The 21071-nt window shown below is 59.4% G+C and overlaps 1 protein-coding gene across 6 annotated transcripts in view; it reads right to left on the bottom strand.

Annotated features, from left to right (window-relative positions):
* Positions 1–21071, bottom strand: part of CHD5 (chromodomain helicase DNA binding protein 5) — a 66834-nt gene that overhangs the window by 41892 nt on the left and 3871 nt on the right. For all 6 annotated transcript variants that reach the window (XM_023635895.2, XM_001492213.7, XM_014737622.3 and 3 more), the window contains exons 2-5: positions 14596–14723; positions 6823–7002; positions 2275–2393; positions 1439–1677 (exon numbers count right to left, since the gene is read on the bottom strand). In XM_023635895.2, the coding sequence (XP_023491663.1) occupies positions 1439–1677; positions 2275–2393; positions 6823–7002; positions 14596–14723 (666 nt within the window). The remainder of the gene's footprint in view (positions 1–1438; positions 1678–2274; positions 2394–6822; positions 7003–14595; positions 14724–21071) is intronic.

Here is a 21071-nt window from a genome sequence, read left to right as displayed (position 1 = left end):
TGCTGCCTCTTCCACCAACAATGCAAATGCTGGCCATCTTGGAACAACACTGTCCTGCCCCCTCTCCCCAGAAAGGAGTGGTCCCCAGTGGGGCCATGGGCCCCCATGGCCAGCAGAGCCACTGTGGGCACACCCACCTACCTCTGGCCCCTACCTGGGTCCTGAAGGGATGTGGGAGGGCAGGAGGCCCTTTCCCCAGCTGCCAGCCAGGCAATGCTGGCACCACCCAAGGCTGTCTTACCTATGCCAGTCACCCCAGGAAACGCTAGCTCCCAGGTAGCCAGCAGGGTTAAGGCCATTTTTATGGAGCTGGCCACGGGACAATTAGCCACCTGAGTAGTAATGACCCTCCAATGGCCTCTCCCACCGCCGAGCAGGGAAGATGGGGGCCTGGAGGCAGGTGGCCTCGCCCCAGGCCCTCCACCAGCCGTACCACACACAGGGAGATGGGCTGGGAGCCCAGCCGTACCCTCGGCAGTGCCACGGAAAATCTATTTCAATTTTTCAGGCTCTGAATAGGCGGCCCAGGGAATCGATTAGCTCAGCGGCTGGAGCCCGGGAGGAAATTAGAAAGCGAGGCAGGCTGGGAGGGCCCAGGGTGGAGGACGGCGCAGCAGGAGACCAGGAGCAGTCTCTAAACCCCATGTCACTCTCCCCACCAGGCCCTGCAGGGACCCGGCAAAGGGGACATGGGCCCAGAAACCAAAGCTCCTTGAGGCTGAAAAATGGGGTCCCCAGAGCCCTTTCAGCCTCCCATCAAAATCCAACTCAGGGCACCCAGGAAAGCTGAGCTGTGAGCGACCCCACCATTGAGAGCCCTGGGAGATCAATGTCCCCACCCCCAAGGGACCAGAAACCCTCCACCCAGGGGATCTCCCTCCCCCAGAACTTCAAGTCCCAGAGAGCCTCTACTGTCCCCCTTCTCCCCACCCAGGCACCCAGACACCCAGACACGCCACCACTGAGTCTGATTTAGCATCTGGACCACCTTCCAGGCCTCCCCAGGAAGCCAGCAGGGACCATGCCCACGCCCATGCACGTCTTTTACCTCGAGGGCCTGGGGAACAGCCCTGCACACAGTAGGTACTCAGACATGAAGGATCAATGAGCTAACCTTGGGACCCCTTCTCCCTGGGAATGACACAGCCTCAAACTCAAGAGCCCCCTGACTCCCAGCAGCATGGGCCTCTGCTCTCCCTCTCGCCATGGCCAAGTCAGAGGGGGCCAGGCACAAAACTCCCAAAGCTCTGAGCACACTGTCTCCTCCGCTTCTCCACCAGCCCCAAAAGGCAGGCAAGACAGAAGCTACGAAGATGCTGCATTACAGCTGAGAGAGGGGGAGTGGGTTCGAGGTCAAACGAGGCACTGGGTCCTTAATAAAGGCCACTCCAGCTGCCCCAGGCTCCAGGGCTTGGGGCCCATCCACCCGCAGCCTTACCCTTGCCCTCCTTGGTCTTGGCCTTGCGGATGGGCACAGGTTGGGGTGGCTGCTGGGGGCTGATGGCCAGCGGAGGGGCGATGGTGACAGTCTCCACAGCTGCAGCCACTGCCGCTGCAGCTGCTGCCGCCGAGCTTCCCTTGAAGGGGTTATTGGCGCTGAACTCCCGCCACTTGGCACCCAGGACGGTCATCATTTTGGACATGGGGATCTTCGGGTTCTTCTTGGCGATGAGCGGCCTGCATCGGGGAGTGAGGCGGGAAGGTGAGGGCAGCGCTGTGGAGGCATAAGACGCCCCCCACCAAGGGACCCCGAGCAGGACCCACCCTTCTCCCACCCCTGGGATATGTGGCACCAGCCCCATGTTCCAGGTTGGGAAAACTGGGCAGAAAGGGGGAGCAGGGAAGAGGACAAAGCTTGAGACAGCAGTCCACCCCCAAACATTCTTGATTCCCTGTTTATAAGACTGGTGATGTTCCAATTGGGTTTCCTGACCCTGCAAGACTTGAGGGGCCAGAGAGAGGGGCCTGCAGCAGACCACTGGGTGTCTGGTCCCAGTTCTTCCAGAGCTGAGAGAGGCCATGGGGGCCTAAGGCCTCTGGGATTGACTGGGACCACTATCAATTAAATGTGTGTTCATCTGCCACAGTGAAGGGGGTCCTTCCTCCACCTGCCAGCTCTGCCTGGGGTCAGTGTTGGCCTGACAGCCCCACCCCACCCCACAAGCCCAGGGTTCTGTCCTTCTGACCACCCCGACTTGATGCCACCTGGGGAGTGCAGGCCTCAAAGTCAGTCCCCATGGACGCCCAGCCATGGCAGCCGGCCCCACGGCCCACCTGAGAAACTGGCTGAAGGCCTTGTAGTTGGTCAGCGTGTGGTAGTCAGCCTCTGAAAACAGGTAGTCCACGTCATCCAGGCCCCACTCAGCCATGAGCTGTCCAGAGGACTTAGGCTCCTATGGACACATGGGCCAGAGGAGGAATCAGAGGCGGGGGTCCTTCTAACCTGCACCCCTACCCCCAGGGCCCCCATCGAGGAGGCCTCGGGATAGAGCAATGGAGCGGGGAAGAGGTTGTGTCTGCAACTTAAAAGAGCAGTTCTGGGGCCGTCCCAGTGGCACAGTGGTTAAGTTTACATGTTCCGCTTGGGCGGCCCGGGGTTTGCCGGTTCGGATCTCGGGTGCAGATATGCCATGCATAGCAAGCCATGCTGTGGCAGGCGTCCCACATATAAAGTAGAGGAAGATGGGCACAGATGTTATCTCAGGGCCAGTCTTCCTCAGCAAAAAGAGAAAGATTGGCAGCAGATGTTAGCTCAGGGCTATCGTCCTCAAAAAAAAAAAAGAGCAGTTCTCATTCACCACTGAAAGCATCCTAAGGCAGCCCAGCCTGCAGACCCCTTGATCAGTGGGAGCGGCTCAGATGCCAGCTCATAAGGGGGTACAGAACCAAGTGGCTGGGGGTTTAATGTGGGGCTCTGGTAGGGGAGGCCATGTGCGTGCCCAGGGCAGGAATAATGTAACAGGACTCACTCCCTGGAAGGAATCTGTTCCAGGAATCTGGGTGGTGGCACAGAACAGTGGCCTAAAGATGGGTTTTAGGGGAGCAGATGTCCTTGGGGAGGCGGCAGGGCCAAGGGGCAGTCTAAGGCAGGTCGGGGAGAAATGGGGCCGCCCAAGGATGCCCCCCAATACAGTCACGCATGGACCTCATGAAAGGACTGGCCACTGCCGGGTTCTGGGGCCAGGAAGGTGAGCCCTGGCCAGGACAGGGACATAGGACAATGGCCCAGCTAAGGGCAGAGCCTTGAGAGGGTCCCTCGGCTACTGCTTCACTTTCCAGATGGGGCACTGAGGCCCAGGGAGGAGTGTGACCTCCCAAGACAGCCAGCCCAGTGTCAGATGACCCAGCAGCCCCAGGTTGGCTGGGGTAAGGTAGGGGTAGGAGTGCTGGCTATGATGGGATGGAGTGGGGGTGGGGGCGCTGGCTATGACTGGCTATGATGGGATGGGGTGGGGCAGGGGTGCTGGCTATCATGGGATGGGGTGGGGGCAGGGGTACTGGCTATGATGGGATGGGGTGGTGGTGGGGGTACTGGCTATGACGGGATGGGGTGGGGGTGGGGGTGCTGGCTATGATGGGATGGGGTGGGGGTGGGGGTGCTGGCTATGATGGGATGGGGTGGGGGTGGGGGTACTGGCTAGGACGGGATGGGGTTGGGGTGGGGGTGCTGGCTACGATGGGATGGGGTGGGGGTGGGGGTGCTGGCTGTGACAGGATGGGGTGGGGGTGGGGGTGCTGGCTATGATGGGATGGGGTGGGGGTGCTTGCTATGATGGGATGGGGTGGGGGTGGGGGTACTGGCTATGATGGGATGGGATGGGGGTGGGGGTGCTGGCTATGATGGGATGGGGTGGGGGTGGGGGTGCTGGCTATGATGGGATGGGGTGGGGGTGCTGGCTATGATGGGATGGGGTGGGGGTGGGGGTACTGGCTATGACGGGATGGGGTGGGGGTGGGGGTGCTGGCTATGATGGGATGGGGTGGGGGTGCTTGCTATGATGGGATGGGGTGGGGGTGCTGGCTATGATGGGATGGGGTGGGGGTGCTGGCTATGATGGGATGGGGTGGGGGTGGGGGTGCTGGCTATGATGGGATGGGGTGGGGGTGCTGGCTATGATGGGATGGGGTGGGGGTGGGGGTACTGGCTATGACGGGATGGGGTGGGGGTGGGGGTGCTGGCTATGATGGGATGGGGTGGGGGTGCTTGCTATGATGGGATGGGGTGGGGGTGCTGGCTATGATGGGATGGGGTGGGGGTGCTGGCTATGATGGGATGGGGTGGGGGTGGGGGTGCTGGCTATGATGGGATGGGGTGGGGGTGCTGGCTATGATGGGATGGGGTGGGGGTGGGGGTACTGGCTATGACGGGATGGGGTGGGGGTGCGGGTGCTGGCTATGACGGGATGGGGTGGGGGTGGGGGTGCTGGCTATGATGGGATGGGGTGGGGGTGCTTGCTATGATGGGATGGGGTGGGGGTGCTGGCTATGATGGGATGGGGTGGGGGTGCTTGCTATGATGGGATGGGGTGGGGGTGCTGGCTATGACGGGATGGGGTGGGGGTGCTGGCTATGATGGGATGGGGTGGGGGTGGGGGTGCTAGCTATGACGGGATGGGGTGGGGGTGCTGGCTATGACGGGATGGGGTGGGGGTGCTGGCTATGATGGGATGGGGTGGGGGTGGGGGTGCTGGCTATGACGGGATGGGGTGGGGGTGCTGGCTATGACGGGATGGGATGGGGTGGGGGTGCTGGCTATGACGGGATGGGGTGGGGGTGGGGGTGCTGGCTATGATGGGATGGGGTGGGGGTGGGGGTGCTGGCTATGACGGGATGGGGTGGGGGTGGGGGTGCTGGCTATGACGGGATGGGGTGGGGGTGGGGGTGCTGGCTATGATGGGCTCTGGAGCCAGAGAGACACCAGTTCTAATCCTGCGCTGCCATATACTGGCAGTGAGAGGTAGACAAGCTACTTCACCTCTCTAGGCCTCAGTCTCCCCATCTGTAAAACGGGGTTACAGCACCTGCCTCACAGGAGGGAATGGGTTAGCACGTGTGCTTGCAACAGGGCCCTCACTGCAATTTTCCACCTGTTCCAGACAGCCTTGAGCTGCCCCAGTCCCAGCCACTGATCCACTCAGCCAGTCAGCACAGCCACTCCCAGGCCACAGCCATTGGTCCAGGTGGGCACATGACTTAAGCCAGTGCGGCCAAGGGGACCGCTGGGTCTCCTGTGTGGACAACTAGGACACAGGCCTGCTTTCCCTCCTGCTGGATGGGGCAGTGGGTGGCAGAGAAGCCCTGAGCTGCTGCTACACCCATTCCCAGCCACAAGGGTGCCTGGCCTGAGGCCGGAGCTGACCCCGCAGAGGCAGGGTGAGAGATGCAAAGAAACAAGGCCCCAGAAGACACCACTGGGCCCCACAGGCTGGAAGCCTCCTTGCCCATCAACTCTTGGGGCCCTGATCCGACAAACCCCCTTACTGCCTAAGCCCCATGGGGCTGGGCTGTCTGCTCCTACTAAGGAAGGCCGCCGGGTGGAGCATCAGGCTCCCTCAGCTTGAAGCGCCCTGGAGCTGAGAACCAGGCCTGCCTGGCACAAGAGAGCAGCTCCAGAACTCGCTTCCCAGCCTCCTCCTGCTCTCTGTGACAGTTCAGAGGTGCTGCCATGGGGGAGCCCCTCCCATGACCGACCTGCCCCCATGACACACAGCCATTCCTGGAGGCTCATCAGGCCTTCGGCCCCCGCCCCCAGGAAGCAGAGCAGCATGTGAGCGAGCGGGTGACATTGTTACAGGATAACCCTAAGTCGCTCCCGTAAGTTCATCTTTCAAAGCTGTCAGCCCTTCAGCTATTATCAGCCGCAGATGACTCACGACACACCTGCCAAGGGATGAAATCCCTCTGGGTGTCGGGACACCACCGGAGCTTCCCAACTTCAGTTGCTGACAGTCACTGTTTCTACCTCCCCCAACAGCCACTGTACTAATATTTACGGAACACTTATCTTTAAATCCACGGCCGGCCCAAACTGAGGCTGGGTGCCGTGAAAGAACAAAGGAAGCAGGTGCTCCTGATGACTCGCTGACCTCTGCCCACTGTGCGAGGGCTAGGCCCAGAGCCCGCCCACCAGCCTCACCCTCGCCCCGTCTCTTCCCAGAGGAGCCCCGACAGGGCGGCCTCTGAGACCAGGAGCCTTGGCTCGGTTCACATCATTCCCCACCTTCATGGGGAAAATGCTTTTACCCAGGGGGAGCTGCAGGCCCCCGAGTCCTGCTCACGGGGACACTCTGGCCCACGAGGGCGGGATGTCAGAGTGCGGCTGAGTGACAAAGTTCCCCTCCCACCCTAAGCGGAGCTGTCCAGCCGCTTCTTATCGGCAAAGGCTCCATTTGTTTTATTTCCCCAAACTGCTCCAGGCAAGAGGCTCCTGACACAAAACCTAAGCTCAGACCATCACTCTCCTCAGAACAGCTGTGCGCGCGAACAGGCAGAAGAGCAGACAGTACATCAGCAAGAGGCTGCGCGACTCCTCCCAAACCCCTAAACGCCACCCATCGTTATTTCAGATATGTCTTCAAGACCTGTGGCTGCAGTATTTCTCACAAACTGCATCCAAGCTCCACGTGCATGCACACACACAGGCACACACTCACAGCCACAGACCCATCCGCTCCCGACAGCCACCGGGGGAAAGGATGCTCAGGTCTTTCACTCAGGGGCTCCCAGGCCGGGAGACAGAGAACTGACAGCAGGAGGCCCAGCCAGTCCCGGCAGGTGTGGCCTCTCGGAGTCCAGTCCCTCCAGCCGGCCCTCAATGGTTACCTTCAGGCATCCGTCGTCATTATCATCCTCATCATCATCCTTCTTTTTTCTCTTGGCTTTTTTCTCCTTCTTGTCCTTGAGTTTTTTCTTCTTCTTTTTATTAGGGGAGTAGTCACTGCCCTCGCTCTCTGACTTCTCTTCCAGATCCTCTTCATTTTCTGATAGTTCATCATTGCTCCCCTGGAACAGAAAGGGAGACAGTGAGGGCTACACAGGCCCCAAGCAAGTCCAGAGTCCTGGGCAGCAGTACTGCCCTGAGAGTGGCCGCCCAGCAAAGTCAGTCAGCCCACGCTTTCTGGATCATTCGGTGTCCCACTGGTCACAGCTCAGCACTGAAGCCCAGCCAGAGGGTCTGCCCGGAGCCGGCACACGTCAAGGGTCTCATCCCCGCTGAGTGGGCAAATGGTGGAGTGTGCAGGTGAGGCGAGGCCTCTGGCGAAGTCAGGCTTCCCCATGCAGCCTGCTTGGACTGCCCTGGGGAGGGGAGGCTCGGGCTCTGCTTCCATCAGAACAGGTTTCTGTGGATGTTGGGATTTTAAAGTGTTGCATGATGGTGCTCAGACCCAAGAGCCCACAGCAGAGGAGAGGCCCAGAGAGCCAGAAAACAAAGTGCACTGGAAAAGTCCCAGTTGGGTGGGAAAGAGAGCCTCTCTCCCAGTACCTAACCTCTCTGCTTATGTATGCATCCTATGGAACTGTGCCGGTCAAGTGAAACCTAGAATTAACGCAGAACACACATCCCAGTTTTGTCTGCCTGTGGGCTCTCCAGAAGCTGCTATGGCACAAGCCCACCTTCCCTACCACCCCCACCCTGGCCGCTGTGTCTTAACATGAGACAAGGTAATTTAGGCAGCTCTTAAGCTTGGCTTCCTTGATTTAGTTTCCCGTCTGTACAGGCAGAAAATGGCCCATTTATATGGAGATAAGGGCGTTTACAGCCAGAGCATCCCCACCAGAAAGGCACTGCCCCTCAGAGAAAGCTGTTTACTCGCATCCTTTCAGATGCAAGTGGACTGGCAAAGCCCTTCCCAGCCTGCTCGGCCCCGGGTCTTCACAGAGAGGCTGGGCACTCATGCTCCAATTACAGCACAGGCTTGTCATCTTCATGCTGGCTATTTACTGTTTTCAGGGTGAGCAAAGAGAGGCATGGAAAAGATGACGAGAGAACTGGAGAGATGGAAAATGAACTCAGGAAACAGCAATGGGGGAGAGAGGCATAAGAGGAGGGAGGGAGGGAGGGGGAAAAGAGAGAGGAGGGAGGGGGAAAAGAGAGAGGAGGGAGTCAGCAAGGGCAGCAGGTCTGTCTGGAGAATCTTGGGAGGCCCAAGCCTGATCTCTGCCCTTTCGAGCCACACAGTAAAGAGCTGAGGGTCTTTTTCCCAGGAAGGAGGCTCTTCCTGAGAAACAGCTGGGAAAGGACGCCCCCCCCCCCCCAACAGGATCCCTGCACTACCTGACTCTCCTGGAATCTCAGCTCCCTCTCTGCCGCCAGCTCCCTGCTCCCAAACCTTTTATGCTCATTAAGCCGCTGAGTCAGTGCGCTGGCTGGTGGTTGGCAGACAGCAGGGCCTCTGCGCCTTTCCGGAACCGGGTGTTTCCCAGAATACTGACTTCGCCATGCTGGCCCCAGGGGCAGAGCCAGTCCTGGCTACTGCCAGAGCCTGCCCAGGGCAGGACAGCCTTGCAGGTAGGCTCTCATGCTGCCAGCGCTGGTGGTGAGGCAGGGCCCTGGGGCCACAGCTCCCAGCTATGCCTCATTCCTTTGGGGAAATGGGGGTCAGACAGGGACGTCCATTTTCCCTGAGGGCATAGAGTTCGGCCAGCTTCGAGAGACCACCCTTCAAAAGACCTGAGACAAGCGCTACCCCAGCCCTCATCCCAGAAAAGGTAAGGATGGAAGAAGGTGGCTGCCAGGAACTTCAGCACCACGGACAGAGGCTGTGGGAGCCCTGAGGGAGGGTTACAGGGCTGGCCCTCCACTGCCCTGGGGCAAATTCCACAAACCAGACCAGGGATAAGGCAGGAGGACCCACAGCTGATACCCAGCTGATACCCGAGTGGTCTGACTGTGGGTCCTGGGGCTCCCTGGGGAGGCTGCAGGACAGAGAATGCCTTGGAGCTCTGCCCCTTGCTAGCCTGGGAACAAGGCAAGTCACTGTGGCACCTCGGCCTCAACTTCCTCATCTGTGAAATGGAGATGCCACAAAGAGTGCTAAGAGGATCACGTAAGAGACGGCCTTAAACGTTTTGAAATGGAAGAGACCCAATACCCATGACGACCCCAAATCTGCTTGGAAGCCAAAGATGCAGGCGAGACGACAAACTAGACACACACCAGCCTCATTCTCCTCGTTTTTGCATTTCAGGACTGAGCTAAAGCCAACTACATAGATGTTGCCTACAGCTGGGCGACAATTACAGTGCAGAGTGACAATCTGATGCCGGAAGAAGGGGCTGTTGTGGCCGCACCTGAGGGAGAGCTGACCTGAGCATCTGATGGGAAGCAGGCATGGCCACTTCCCAAGTACAGGAGAGGCCAGGAGTGGCCAGCACAGCTGCACATGCAGGGCCCAGAGGGAGCTGGAGAGAGGGGAGGAGGAAGGGAGGGAGGAGGGGAAGGCGCCTCCAGTAGATTTCGTTTGTCTGTGCACAGTGCGGTGTGGGGGAGGGGGAGTGAGGGAGGCCTGGCAGAAGGCGCCAAGCTGGGCATCCACTCCAGGGCTAAGTGGGAGAGCAGGAGGGCAGAGTTCCTCCTTGAGGAACGAGCCAGAGCTATGGCAGGGCTCGTCTGCTACTTGTCAGTGCCCAGTCGTCCATGGGTGATGGCAGTGATGGCAGCCTCACATTTCAGGGAAGGGCAGCCTTCTCCCTCTGCTGTCTAGCTGCATTGGTGAAAGCCCATCAAAGAGAAAGCTCTGATTCCCCAGTTCACCCGACCCCTGCCCACTCATCCCCTCCAGGCCCTAACTTCTCCCTCCACCAAATGTAGCTCGCACCACCTGGGCCCACCCCCACCTGCACCAGATCTCATCTGAACCCTCCTGCCCACACCGGGGGGCTGGCTGAGGGTGAGGGGCAGGGCAGGTCTTCAGATACTGGTTTCGCGCTGGCACAATGAGTCTGCATCCGCAGCATAGGCACATCTCTGCATCCAGCTGTTCGGACACTTCTAGACCTGGGCCTCCTTTTCTTTCTCTCCAAAATAATCTTTCCTTGCAGAGAAAGGGGCAAGGAGAAGGGCAGCAAATGGTTCTGAAAACAACTCGAAGAGAACTGACCCAGCATCAGGACCTGGGATGCGGCATCAGCCAGTGGCAAGGAGAGAAGGAACGACGGAGAACCAGGAGGCCAGTCGTTCAGTATCTTGAAACTTACGGAGTCGGGTGTGGGCCAAGCCACGATCAGGGGAGGAGACACAGGCACGGAGCAATAACTCCCTAATAAAGCCCTGGACCAACCTCAGCCCTGAGCCACACCGTGGGGGACGACAGTGAACTTCAGGATGACAGTCAGTCAGGGCTTTGACCTTGATGCCGTCCTTTGGGCTGCAGCAGCCCTGGGCGTGGCTACAGGAGATGCGGCTGCTGGTAGAGGAATCTTAGTGGACTTGGAGCACCCAACAGCATCCAGCTGCGAAGCTGTCTTAAACACCACACCCAGGCTGTGTGTGCAGGCAGCTGGGGGCAGGTGGGAGGGGTCTCTGCCCTGAGCCCCAGGCCCACTGAGGCCCCAGCATGCCCCCAGTGCAGGCCCTGGGGACCCCAAATGGACAGTCCCCGCCCACCCTTCCTCCTCCCCAGCTCTGCAGATGTCTCTCCATCAGGGCCTTGAGTCTCCCTCTCCCTTGCTTCTACAACCAGAACTCAGCACAAAAAAGGAGGCATTTACACTGGAAAAGAAGGACTTGGAGAGTTGGTCATTCTCAATTTGGGGTCCTTCAAGACTGAGAGGGAAAAAGAAAGAATGAAATATGAGCCTTCCCATTCACGAGTGTTATAAACAGTTATAATTTAGCACTGAATAATTGGTTGCTATGGTAACCGCTGCGGTACAGGTTGAAATCATTTCTCCCTCCTGCGCTGGGTCTGACAAGGAGCTTCATCTACATATGCTCAGGTTCTGGCCGCAGCCTGGTTATTTTATGTAAATCAGAATCCACGACTTGCTTCCTGCCCACCCCCCTCCAAAAAAAACTATGGCATGGATTCCGCCGCCCAGCCCCTCTGCTGCCTCCGCCCACCACCCGATCTTGGGGCCACCTGGTTGGAGACGGAGAGGAGGAAAGGGGTGAGATTGCCCACCTCACGTCCTGAGGACCCTGGCCTATGGGTGCGCGGGGGGCACAGGGGGGCCAGGATCCTGCTCTCTGGCTGCAGCATGCTCTAGACCCTCTAAGATCTGACAGCTGGCCAAGCCAGGCTCTTAGGAATTCAGGGGAGAGAGCAGCAATGGCCCAAGGGTCGCCTTGGGGGCCTGTCTGGCACTGCCCGGACATCTGCAGGCCTCTCGTCCACCCAGCCCTCCACCCTTGTTGAGAACCCGAATTGCATCTCAGTATAGAGAGGAAGGAGAGAGGGTAAGGAAGTGAGGGGAGGGAGAGTGGAGAGAATGGAAGAGGAGGAAGAGAGAGAAAAAACGGAGGGAGTGAGGGAGGGAAATGAGGCTGGAGGGGGAAGAAGAAATGGAACAGGAGACGGGGCAAGGGAGACCGAGGAGGGAGAGCAAGAGATGTAAGAGAGAGTCCAAGCGCAGGCCAGAATAGTGAGAGACAGACAGACAGAGAGACAGGAGCCAGAGGGACAGACACAGTGACAAGAACAAGAACGTGTGTCCAGGTAGGTCCAGAGGAAGAAGGGAGGGAGGAGGCCTGAGTGACCCTGGTGCTGGGCCGGGGGCGGCAACGCCAGCCCTCAGGCCTTGGGGGCCACATGGCCCACCTCTCCACTGCCGACCTCCCCCTAGCCCCCCACCTCACCACTGTCCACGCCCTGCCCCCCTCCAGCCTCCTTCCTGGCAGTGGCAGGGGCAGGGTCCTGCCATACCCTGTGCCCAGGAGGGCGAGAGAAAAGCCAGCCCTGCCTTGGCTGGGGAGGGGAGGAAGGCAGGCGCCCACAGGCCCCTGTGGCACCCCTGGTGGTCCTTCATCTGCATTTGGGAACTGGGTAGACCCAGCCTGAAGGCCTGAGACCAAGGACATGATGGCATTGAGCCTCCTGCCCAGTTTCCAAGAGAAAGAAAACATTGAGAAGCTGGGGGGCGCGGTGGGGGGGAATCTGTGCAGGAAGCCCCTGCCCCAGCCACTAGGCCTCAGGACCCTAAAATCCACCTCCACCCCACGTCCACAGAGCCTCAGGTCTGGGGGTGAGAGGAGTGACCGCAGCAGAACAACATTTCACAGCCTCAACCAGGAAGTCGGCCCCTGCATCCCAAGGTCCTGCCAGCTCCAGAACCATCTATCCTCTGCCCCTCAGAAGAAACAAGGATGGTGAGGGTATCAGTGGCGGGAGGGTGGGGGGTGGCGGGCACAGCAGGGAATTCAGAGGCCCCTCCCCATGGCAGAGGAGCTGGTCCACAGCATCTCCCCCACTGAGATGCTCCCTTCCTGTCTGCTGCCTCCACTTACCCAGCTGGATAATGGGGACAAAGCCTCGGAAGAGTCTCAGAGCCTGTATGCCCATGTGCCGCCCCAGGGTGAGGAGCGGGGTGTCCTGGGAGGAGACACACATCGATTCTGGACCAATGCCAGGAGCCCAGGCAGTGAGGACAGAGCTGGGCGACAGCAGAGACAGAAGGTGGTGCCGGGCAGGGGCAGCACTGGGCTTGGAGGAGGCTCAGGGAAGAAAGGGCAGTCCCCACACGCCGGGGATGTGGCACAAAGGAGGCAGGGAGGGGGCCTGGGAGGCAGCTTTGAGGCCTTGGAGCCTGGACAGGGCAGCTGTGGGGCGTGGTGAGACATGTCCCTTAGGAAGTCCTTCCCAGGAAACAGAGGACTGCAGGGGCGTGGCAGGGCAGGAGCCAGGACAGCAGCACAGTGGAGGGTCCAGGTGAGCAATGCTGACCCCAACCTCACCAAAGACACAGGCGGGACGCACCTGGGGTGGTTCCAGTCGCAAGGGCCAGGGGCTGACACCTCCCTGTCCCAGGCCCTGAGCTCCCAACAGGTCGGTCCCAGGCTGACCACCATGGCAACCTGGGGCACAGTCGAGGCAGGCCCTGCCCTCTAGACACATCCAGGCTGACACCCTGGATGCCCCCAAGTGCCTCTGGCCTTCTCCGTGGCACTTCTCACATAAAGGTACCCTGCTGGTCCACATCTGGTTCACCCCAGAACAGGCAGGGGAGGTGGACAGGTGGTGCCCCCCTTACTGCGGACACAGAAGCGAGACTCAGATAAGGTCAGGCAGTGGCTTCAGAGGCAGATTCTCAGGAAGAAATCTTTCCCCTTCTCACCTGCCCAGGGTCATGAGCCCTCCATCCTCAGAGGTCTCCTCCATTCTGCCCTCTCAGTGCCCTCAGGAGCCTGTGGGAGCTGTCATCACAGACCTCTGCACAAAGCCTTCCAGTGACCCCTTGTCACTCAGGGGACAAGCAAGAGGCCCACAGTGGCCTCTGAGGCGCCTCTAGCCTTGAGTCATTCACTGGCTGCACCCAGAACACTCTGACAGACACCTGCACCCTCAGCCCGGGATATGCTCTCCTCTCCTCACCTCACTCTGAGTCTGGGCCCAGCTCTGCCCCAGGGCCACGGAGGGCGCTAATACCTCCCCACCAAACCTCCCCCACCACCTCCCCTGCAAGGCTGGGCCAGGTGGGTCCCCCTCTGGGAAGGGGAAGTGAGAAGGCCGGAGAACTGACATCACTTCCCCTCAGGGCAGGCGGGCCCTGGGGGAACGGGCCAGGGGGGTGGCTGGACACAGGAGCAGTCCCCAGTCCAGATCTTGGCTGTCACTGCGACCCTGGACAAGTTCATCTCTGAGCCTCCACTCCCTCGTCTGTAAAGCGGGGCACACGCCACCACCTTCCCCACGGGCCGCCTCGAGGATCGGGGATGACGCCCAAAAAGAGGTGGGCAGCAATCACAAAGAGAGAAGATGGGAGCTGTCACACTGTCCTGTTACCGTCCCTCCCCCCTCCAGGTGAGAAGAGCTTTAAGCTGCAAGTCAGCCTCAGTTTCCCCATCTGCCAAAGGTGATCATCATCCCCATCTCACCGATTCCCAAGGTCGACCTTGAGGATAAGTGAGTCCCTGTGGAAGCATTCCGAAAATGAGGTCACAAAGCTCACGGTGACTCAGAGGGGACCCCAGCCCACCAGGGCCTCCTTACTCCTCTCCCACTTTTATCATTTTCATTAGGATTCCAACTCACAACAGATTGGAAGCAGCAAAGCAGGACAGAGGGCTGCCCTGAGGCAGACGGGGCCAAAGGCAGAAGGCACGGCCAGAGCGACTGGGACAGTGGACGCACAGTGCAGTGGGAACAGGGGCCCTTCAGTGAAGGGACTCGAGTGCTGGGGACCCATGTTGTCACAGCCCAGGATGGCCACGACAGGAGAAAGGATAAATGACCCCCGGACATTCACAGGACGTGTCGGATCCCTCTTGGGAAGGTCTGTGCCCACCGCTCAGCCCACTGTGCACGGGTTTTGGTGTTTCTCACTCAAACTCAGCTCCCAGGACACCCACCCTGGCAGGTCCGGGAGACAAGCGCTGTCTGCGCAGGCCCGGGGTGGGCAGCCAACACCTCCTCGCAGCCCCGCCCCACCCCCACACACCTCTTTCTTCTTCCGCTTCCCTTTAGACCTGTTCTCCTTGAGCTTCTTGGATTTCTTCTTCTTGGGAAGGCTCACGGGCTCCTCAGGGAAAAAATCATCGAAGGCTTCGAGGCCACCATCTTCTTCTTCTGGAGGAAGCAGAAGGGGGAGGGGGTTACTCCCCTGCTTCCCTCCGGGAGACCCCAGGGACACAGAGTGAGAGGTGAGGACTGCTGGGACAGCCAGCTCCTCTGCCACCCAACACTGCCAACTCATGGCCACCCCATCCTCCCTAGCCCCACCCCTCCCCCTCCCTCCTCACCCCCACTTATAATCCCCACCCCCCACCCCTTTTCCCTCCATCCAGCTCCCCTGCCCCAGCCTCCTCCCAAACCCGCAAAGCCACCCCCTACCCAGACTCAGTGATTGGAAAAACACTGAAATCCCAGCTCTGGTGGGCTGTGTCCCATCACCTCACCTCTCTGGACCTTTCCTTCCCTAATCTGTAAAATGGGACAGTAACACCTACCCTGACATGACAGTGCTCAGGAAACTGAATGTGCTGAGCAAAAGTGAGTGACTGACTAAGAGGTCTTGTTGATGTTGTTCCCTGGGGAGAAAGCGGTCCCATGGGATCACAAAGCCATCTCCAGCTGGCCCCAGGGAGGGGTTGGGGCCCATCTCTGCCCTCTGGTGGCCCATGGTGTGGCTGGGAGACGGCTTGTGAATGCAGGTTGACGGGGACACACAAGTCACGTCACCCCAGGACCACGTGGAGCCGCTCAGCAATGCCCGGGGGTTTGGAGGATGCCAGGACCCCCCTTAATGGGGAATCGAAGACCATGCTTCCTCTCTCACCCTGATCCCGCACATGCACCCACACGGTACACTCCCCCAGACACACACACACAGCAGGAAGCCCAACACACTCCTGCTGGGCACCAGGAAGATGTGAAATTCCACAGAGATGCTGCATCCACCACACGTGAGTTTTCAAGAAGCTGCCTGCCCTTCCCGGACCCCCTCGCTCCTTCATGAATGTATGAGGCCGAGAGGGCAGCAGGCAGGGTGCACGTGTCAGGTGGGGTATCACTGAGGAAGCAGCTGGCCGCGAGCTTCACACCACCCCCCACCAAGGGGAGAGGGCTGGATGCGTGGCCCGCTGCCTTGGGGGCATAGTGTCTAATGCCACCTGGGAAATCGGGTGAGAAAGGGCAGTGAGCCCTGAGTTCCTGGGGACCAGACATGGGCCACGGAGCGGGGAGGAGGGAGGGTCCTCTTGGGGGCAAACAGCAGCAAGAAGATGCTACAAGAACAAACCACCCAGAGTAGAGACACATTCATTTGCCTGGAGCAAAGGAAGCTTCCAGAAGAAACCAGCCAAACCTCCAAAAAGTCACAAAAAGGGGCCCACGAGACAGCCAGTGCTCCACACAGGCTGGGGGCCCTGATGCCCACAGCCCAGCTTGTCCTACCTCATCCCCCTTCGCTGCCCCACATGCACCCAGGGGGGCAAAGAGAAGAGCCAACCGGGGTGTGCAGGGAGACATCACTGGGGTCGCACTCAGCCTGGCTACAACCTCGAGCGGGACCCCACTGCAGGGCTGCCCCCCGAGAGACCCTGAGGAGGGTGAGAAGTCCCAGGAAAGGGGCAAAGCGGCCCCCATGCATCAAGTTTAAAGAAACAGGGCCCCACACCTCCACGTAGGAGGTCTTTCACCCTAAAACATTGTGGTTGTTGAATGTGTCAGACCCACACACCGCAGATGCTCAGACACGTGTGCACACTCAGGACACACCAACATCCAGCCCCCCATCCTCCACACGGGTCCACCCTGGCCTGGGACCCTTGTCCCACCAAGTCCCCAGGGAGAAACGGGCAGGCTCCCACCCCAGGTCTTGTGACTCCCCTCGCCACACTCTAGGTGCGGCTTGAGGGAGCTGGTGACTCTGGTGGCCCAGTGGACGCCCCTCCCACCTCCACAGCCCACAGGTCAGTTCCCACACATACCACCCCCGACCAGGGGAAGGTGGGGGCTGGACCACTGTCTGGGCACCCCTCTGCACCAGGGCCCCTCTTCAGGGCGGCCAGAGGCCTATGGCCTCCTCACCCAGGGAGCAAGTGTTCACCCTGACTTGTACAGACCCCAGGAGTACACAGGGGCAAGGGGCAGAGCATGCCCAAGTCCCAACCCTGTCTCCATCCTGCGAGGCAAACCCAGGCATGGAGGGAGGCCGACTCCAGGCAGGATGGGGAGCTGCCACAGAGGCAGTGGCCTGAGTGCTGGCCATCCCCAGGGGCTGAGCTTGGTGGTTCTGACTGGCAGAGAGGGGTATTGCTGAGGACAAGACCACATGGAGGGCACAGCGGTGGCCTTGGCCGGGGCTATGGCGGACAGGGAGTGGGCAGTGAGGGGCTGGGCCAAATCTGGGTTAATGTGGGCAGGCTGCAAGCAGAGCCAGGCTGAAGCTGCTCAAGCTGACCCCGTCCTGTCCCTCTGACCCTGATGTGGGAGGGGCAGGGATTGTTCAGGCCAGTTGCAAACATGCACAGGGACCCCCAGAGTCGTCCTGGAATGGAGGGGCCTGGGGAGCAGTGATGGGCCTGGCAGAGAGCCTGGCTGGGGAGCGGACACCCATCCACGCCTACCCACTCCCCCGCCCACCTCCACCTCCCCCAGTGCCGCAGGGACACCGCCTGGGCAGAGCCACCCCCACAGCCTGGCAATGCCCAGCACCGGTTATGTAACGGGCTCAGGCTGATGCAATCATGAGGGGTTCTCTCCCTCCTGCCTCCCGCAACTACCCTGCATCCCCTGTCCCCTCAGCAGGGTGGTCCCCTAGACTGGGAAGGCCAGCCCAGCACACAGTCACTAATCGAGAGCCCAGCAGAACAGACAAGGGGATGCACAGGTGGCTGTGGGAGGTTCTGGAAGGAAGCCTGTGATCTGCCATGGGCTGTGCCCCACCCTGCCTGGAGAGGAGGTGGTGCGGGGTGGCCCACACTCTGGCCCTAATCCATGCCCAGAACGAACCTCAGAGGATAAGGCCCCAGACCCTGTGCCCATGCACAGAGCTCCTCCTCCGTTCCCAGAAGACCTCACAGCCCAGGACCATCTGCCTGATTAAATCCCTCCTCCAGGAAGCTTCCAGGGCTGGCACTCGAGGATGGAGACCCCACCCTGCCCCACCATCTCTTAACAGGCCCTTCCTCTCCCTTCACGGCTTCTGGCAGCCCTGAGGACACTCCAAGGCTGACGTCCTACGACTCTGCCCCCACAAAGCCCCCATGATTCCCACCCTAGCCCCAGCCCCTCCTCCCTCTTCTGCAACAGGCCCTGAGCTTTCTGAAACCAGACGTGGGGAGTCACATCCCATCAGCCCCTCCTGGAGCCCCCAGCCCTGTGTCCTGTGCCCCCCCCCGGCCCACTCCTCAGGGTATAGCCAGTGGTAAGGTGGGATCAGGCCCGCCTTGGAGTGAGGAGTGAGGGTCCCCAGGAGAAACGGCCTCAGGACTCCTTGTCCTGCGAGCTCCTGGCCCCTCCTGGCTGCCCCACAGTGCTTCTGGCCTGCTTGGCAGTACCCTCCCGCACCAGCCCTGCCCCTCCAGGGCGGAGGCTCCATCGATCCACGCCGGGCTATAATTAGGACCCATTAGCCTTGTTATCTCTCCTACCTCCTGAGCTCCCAGGTCGGAGCAGGCCTGGGGAGGCTGCGTCAGAGATGGAGACAGCAGGGGAACGGGTAGGGGCAAAGGGGCAGAGAGAGGTACCTTCTGCTGCTTTTCCTGAAGCTCCTCCCAGCCCCTCTGCAGCCCCCTGCAGATGCTCCAGCTCAGCCCTGCAGGCCCCCGAGGCCACACTGCAGACTGCAGCCCAGACAAGCTGAGTGGGCCCTTCTCAGACTAACACGCTATAACCACGGACGCACCTACATACCACCTGCACCGGGCTCAAAGCAGGAAGCATATGTTCATATTAATTCATCTACTCCACACAGCAAGCCTGGGAGATGCACTATTATTACCCCATTTGCAGATGAGGAAACTGAGGCTCGGAGGATCTCATCACTTCACATCTCAGTTTTACAACTGGCAGGTGGTAGAGCCCGGATGGAACCCAGGCAGGCAGCTCCCACCACTATGTGTGGTCCCTGCCCCTGCCCCTTCCCCCAGGCATTGAACCCTCCCAGAATTCAGACTTACTCCATATTAACAAGCATTTAAACAGCATGGCCTATAAGCCAAGCTCAGGGAGTGGCCTGGGGACACTAAGGTGACTCAGGCCAGCCCCTGGTCTGGAAGGTCTCGTGGGGTCCCTCAGGGAGGTCCCAGCTGGTCCACTACAAGTGTCCATGCTCAACCCATGGGTAATGCTCAGCCCAGCTCCTGCCCCCTCCTCTGAGGAAGGGCAGCCAGGGAGCCCAGCTCAGAGGGGCCTAGGCAAGAAGGCAGCCCAGCCATGAGCCTTGCAAATAGGAGGTGATCAGACAAGCATATGACTGTGGAAAGAAAAGCCAGTTCATCTGATCTAGAGGGGCTGAAGGATCGGCGGGGGGCCGAGCCAGGAGCTGGGACAAGCGCTCCCTCCCTGGGTTCTGCAAATCTGCCAGCTCAGTGCCCACCACCCTCTCCGGGCCTGGCGAGAGGGACTGCTTCCGTTCCCCACCCCAACCCAGCACCAAGCAGGGAACAAGACTACCTGGGGCCCAGGAGGAGGGAGGAACAGGAGCGTGCATACTTCAAACTGCCACCCTTTCCTGGTGGGGTCCCCCAATGAGCCCATTTCTTCATCCTTAAAATGGGCCTAATCCTGCCTTTCTCACAGGGTGATGGAGAATTTGAAAGTAGGAGTGAAAATTGCTGATATGATGTCTAGGAGGTGCTCAGCGATGGAGGTGGCGCCCAGGGAGACCACACGAGGGTCAGGACAGCGGGTAGTGAAGGGGTGGGTGGCAGAGGGTGGGGGGTCTCTGGTTTGGGCACTGCTGGGTCACCCTAGGGCTGGCCATGGAGGGGGTACCAAGACTAAAGTTCCCATCGGTCTTTGAAGCGCCCCCCCCATGCCACAGGCCCTCTGCTGCAGTATTCCTGCCCAAGAGAGGAGCAATAAGTTATTTACGCCATTTAACAAAACCCAGACATCGTCTCATTGGCGTCTCATCAAAGAGTCAGTCCTGAGCACGCTGGGCAGACGGGAGGGGGGACAGGTGAGCCTTTTATCCTAAGGGACTGGGAGCGGGGAGAGGGAGGAGGGGGGAGTTAGGGGGCCCAGTGAAGGCAGGGGGAAGCCCCTCTGCAGGCCCAGAGCACTGCAGGGATGGGGAGGGAAGAGAGGCAAAGGAGGGAGAGGATGAGGAGACACACCCAAAGGACCAGGGAAAGACAGGACAAAAGAGGGCAAGAGAGCCAGCCCTGCCGAGAGAGAAGCAGAGGCAGGAACTCAGGGAAGACAGACTGACAGACTAGGAGACAGACAAACTGAGGGACAGACAAGGGGATAGACTGAGAGAAAGAGACAGAGAGAGGGAAATAAGGACAGAGCCAAAGAGATAAAGGAGAAAGTCTCAAAATTTTACCTACAAAAGCCACAGAAAGACACTAGAGAAGATACTCAAGAAATCACTGTTGGGTCTGTGGGTGGATGGGTGGATGGATGGATGAATGAATGGATGGCTGGATGGAGAGTGGGCAGGATGGATGAATGGATGGATGGAGAGTGGGATGGATGGATGGAGGATGGAGAGTGGGTAGGATGGATAGACGGATGAAGGATGGGTAGATGGATGGAGGATGGAGAGTGGGTAGAATGCATGGATGGTGAATGGAGAATGGGTAGGATAAATGGATGGATGAAAGATGGGTGGATGGATGGAGTGAGCAGGATGGATAGATGGATAGATGAACGGATGGATGGATGAATGGATGGATGGATGGAGAATGGAGAGGGGGTAGGATGGATGATATGAGTGGGTTGGATGGATGGCTGGTGGGTGGTGAGTGGATGTTTTATGGTTGGATGGGTAGACGTTTAGGTGGGAGGGTGGATACACAAGTGGGTGGATTAATAAGTGGGTGGGAGATTGAATGAACTGATGAAATGATAGATGGATCTTAGTCTCTGATCAATTTGGAGTGAGGTGAAGATGCCCCAGGTCAAGCCACTGGGCAAATTGTGATGATCACTTTGCCTCTCTCTTCCTAGCAAAGAGTATTAAATATAATCAGGCTTCTTGGGACCCCCAAACCCACATTTCCCCATGGTGGGGGACAAGCTAAGAAGGCAAGGACCTTTGGGAATCATAGCTATCACTCTTTCCTTGCCCCTGGGTCCAAGGAAGCCTAAGATGCTCACATGGCTGGGGGCAGTCCTGTGGGCTGGGGGGCATGGGCCAGTCAAGTGTCTCTTGGGCCAGGGTGGTCACACTACCTGGCCAGGAGAGAAGCTGGACTCACCAGCTCTGGAAAACCCACCCCCCTGGCTGTGTGTGATTGAGGA

This window comes from Equus caballus, chromosome 2, assembly GCF_041296265.1.
Source record: "Equus caballus isolate H_3958 breed thoroughbred chromosome 2, TB-T2T, whole genome shotgun sequence".
Taxonomy (NCBI): Eukaryota; Metazoa; Chordata; class Mammalia; order Perissodactyla; family Equidae; genus Equus; species Equus caballus.
The sequence above is the reverse complement of the archived record's forward strand: the minus strand, read 5'-3'. Positions and strand labels throughout refer to the sequence as shown.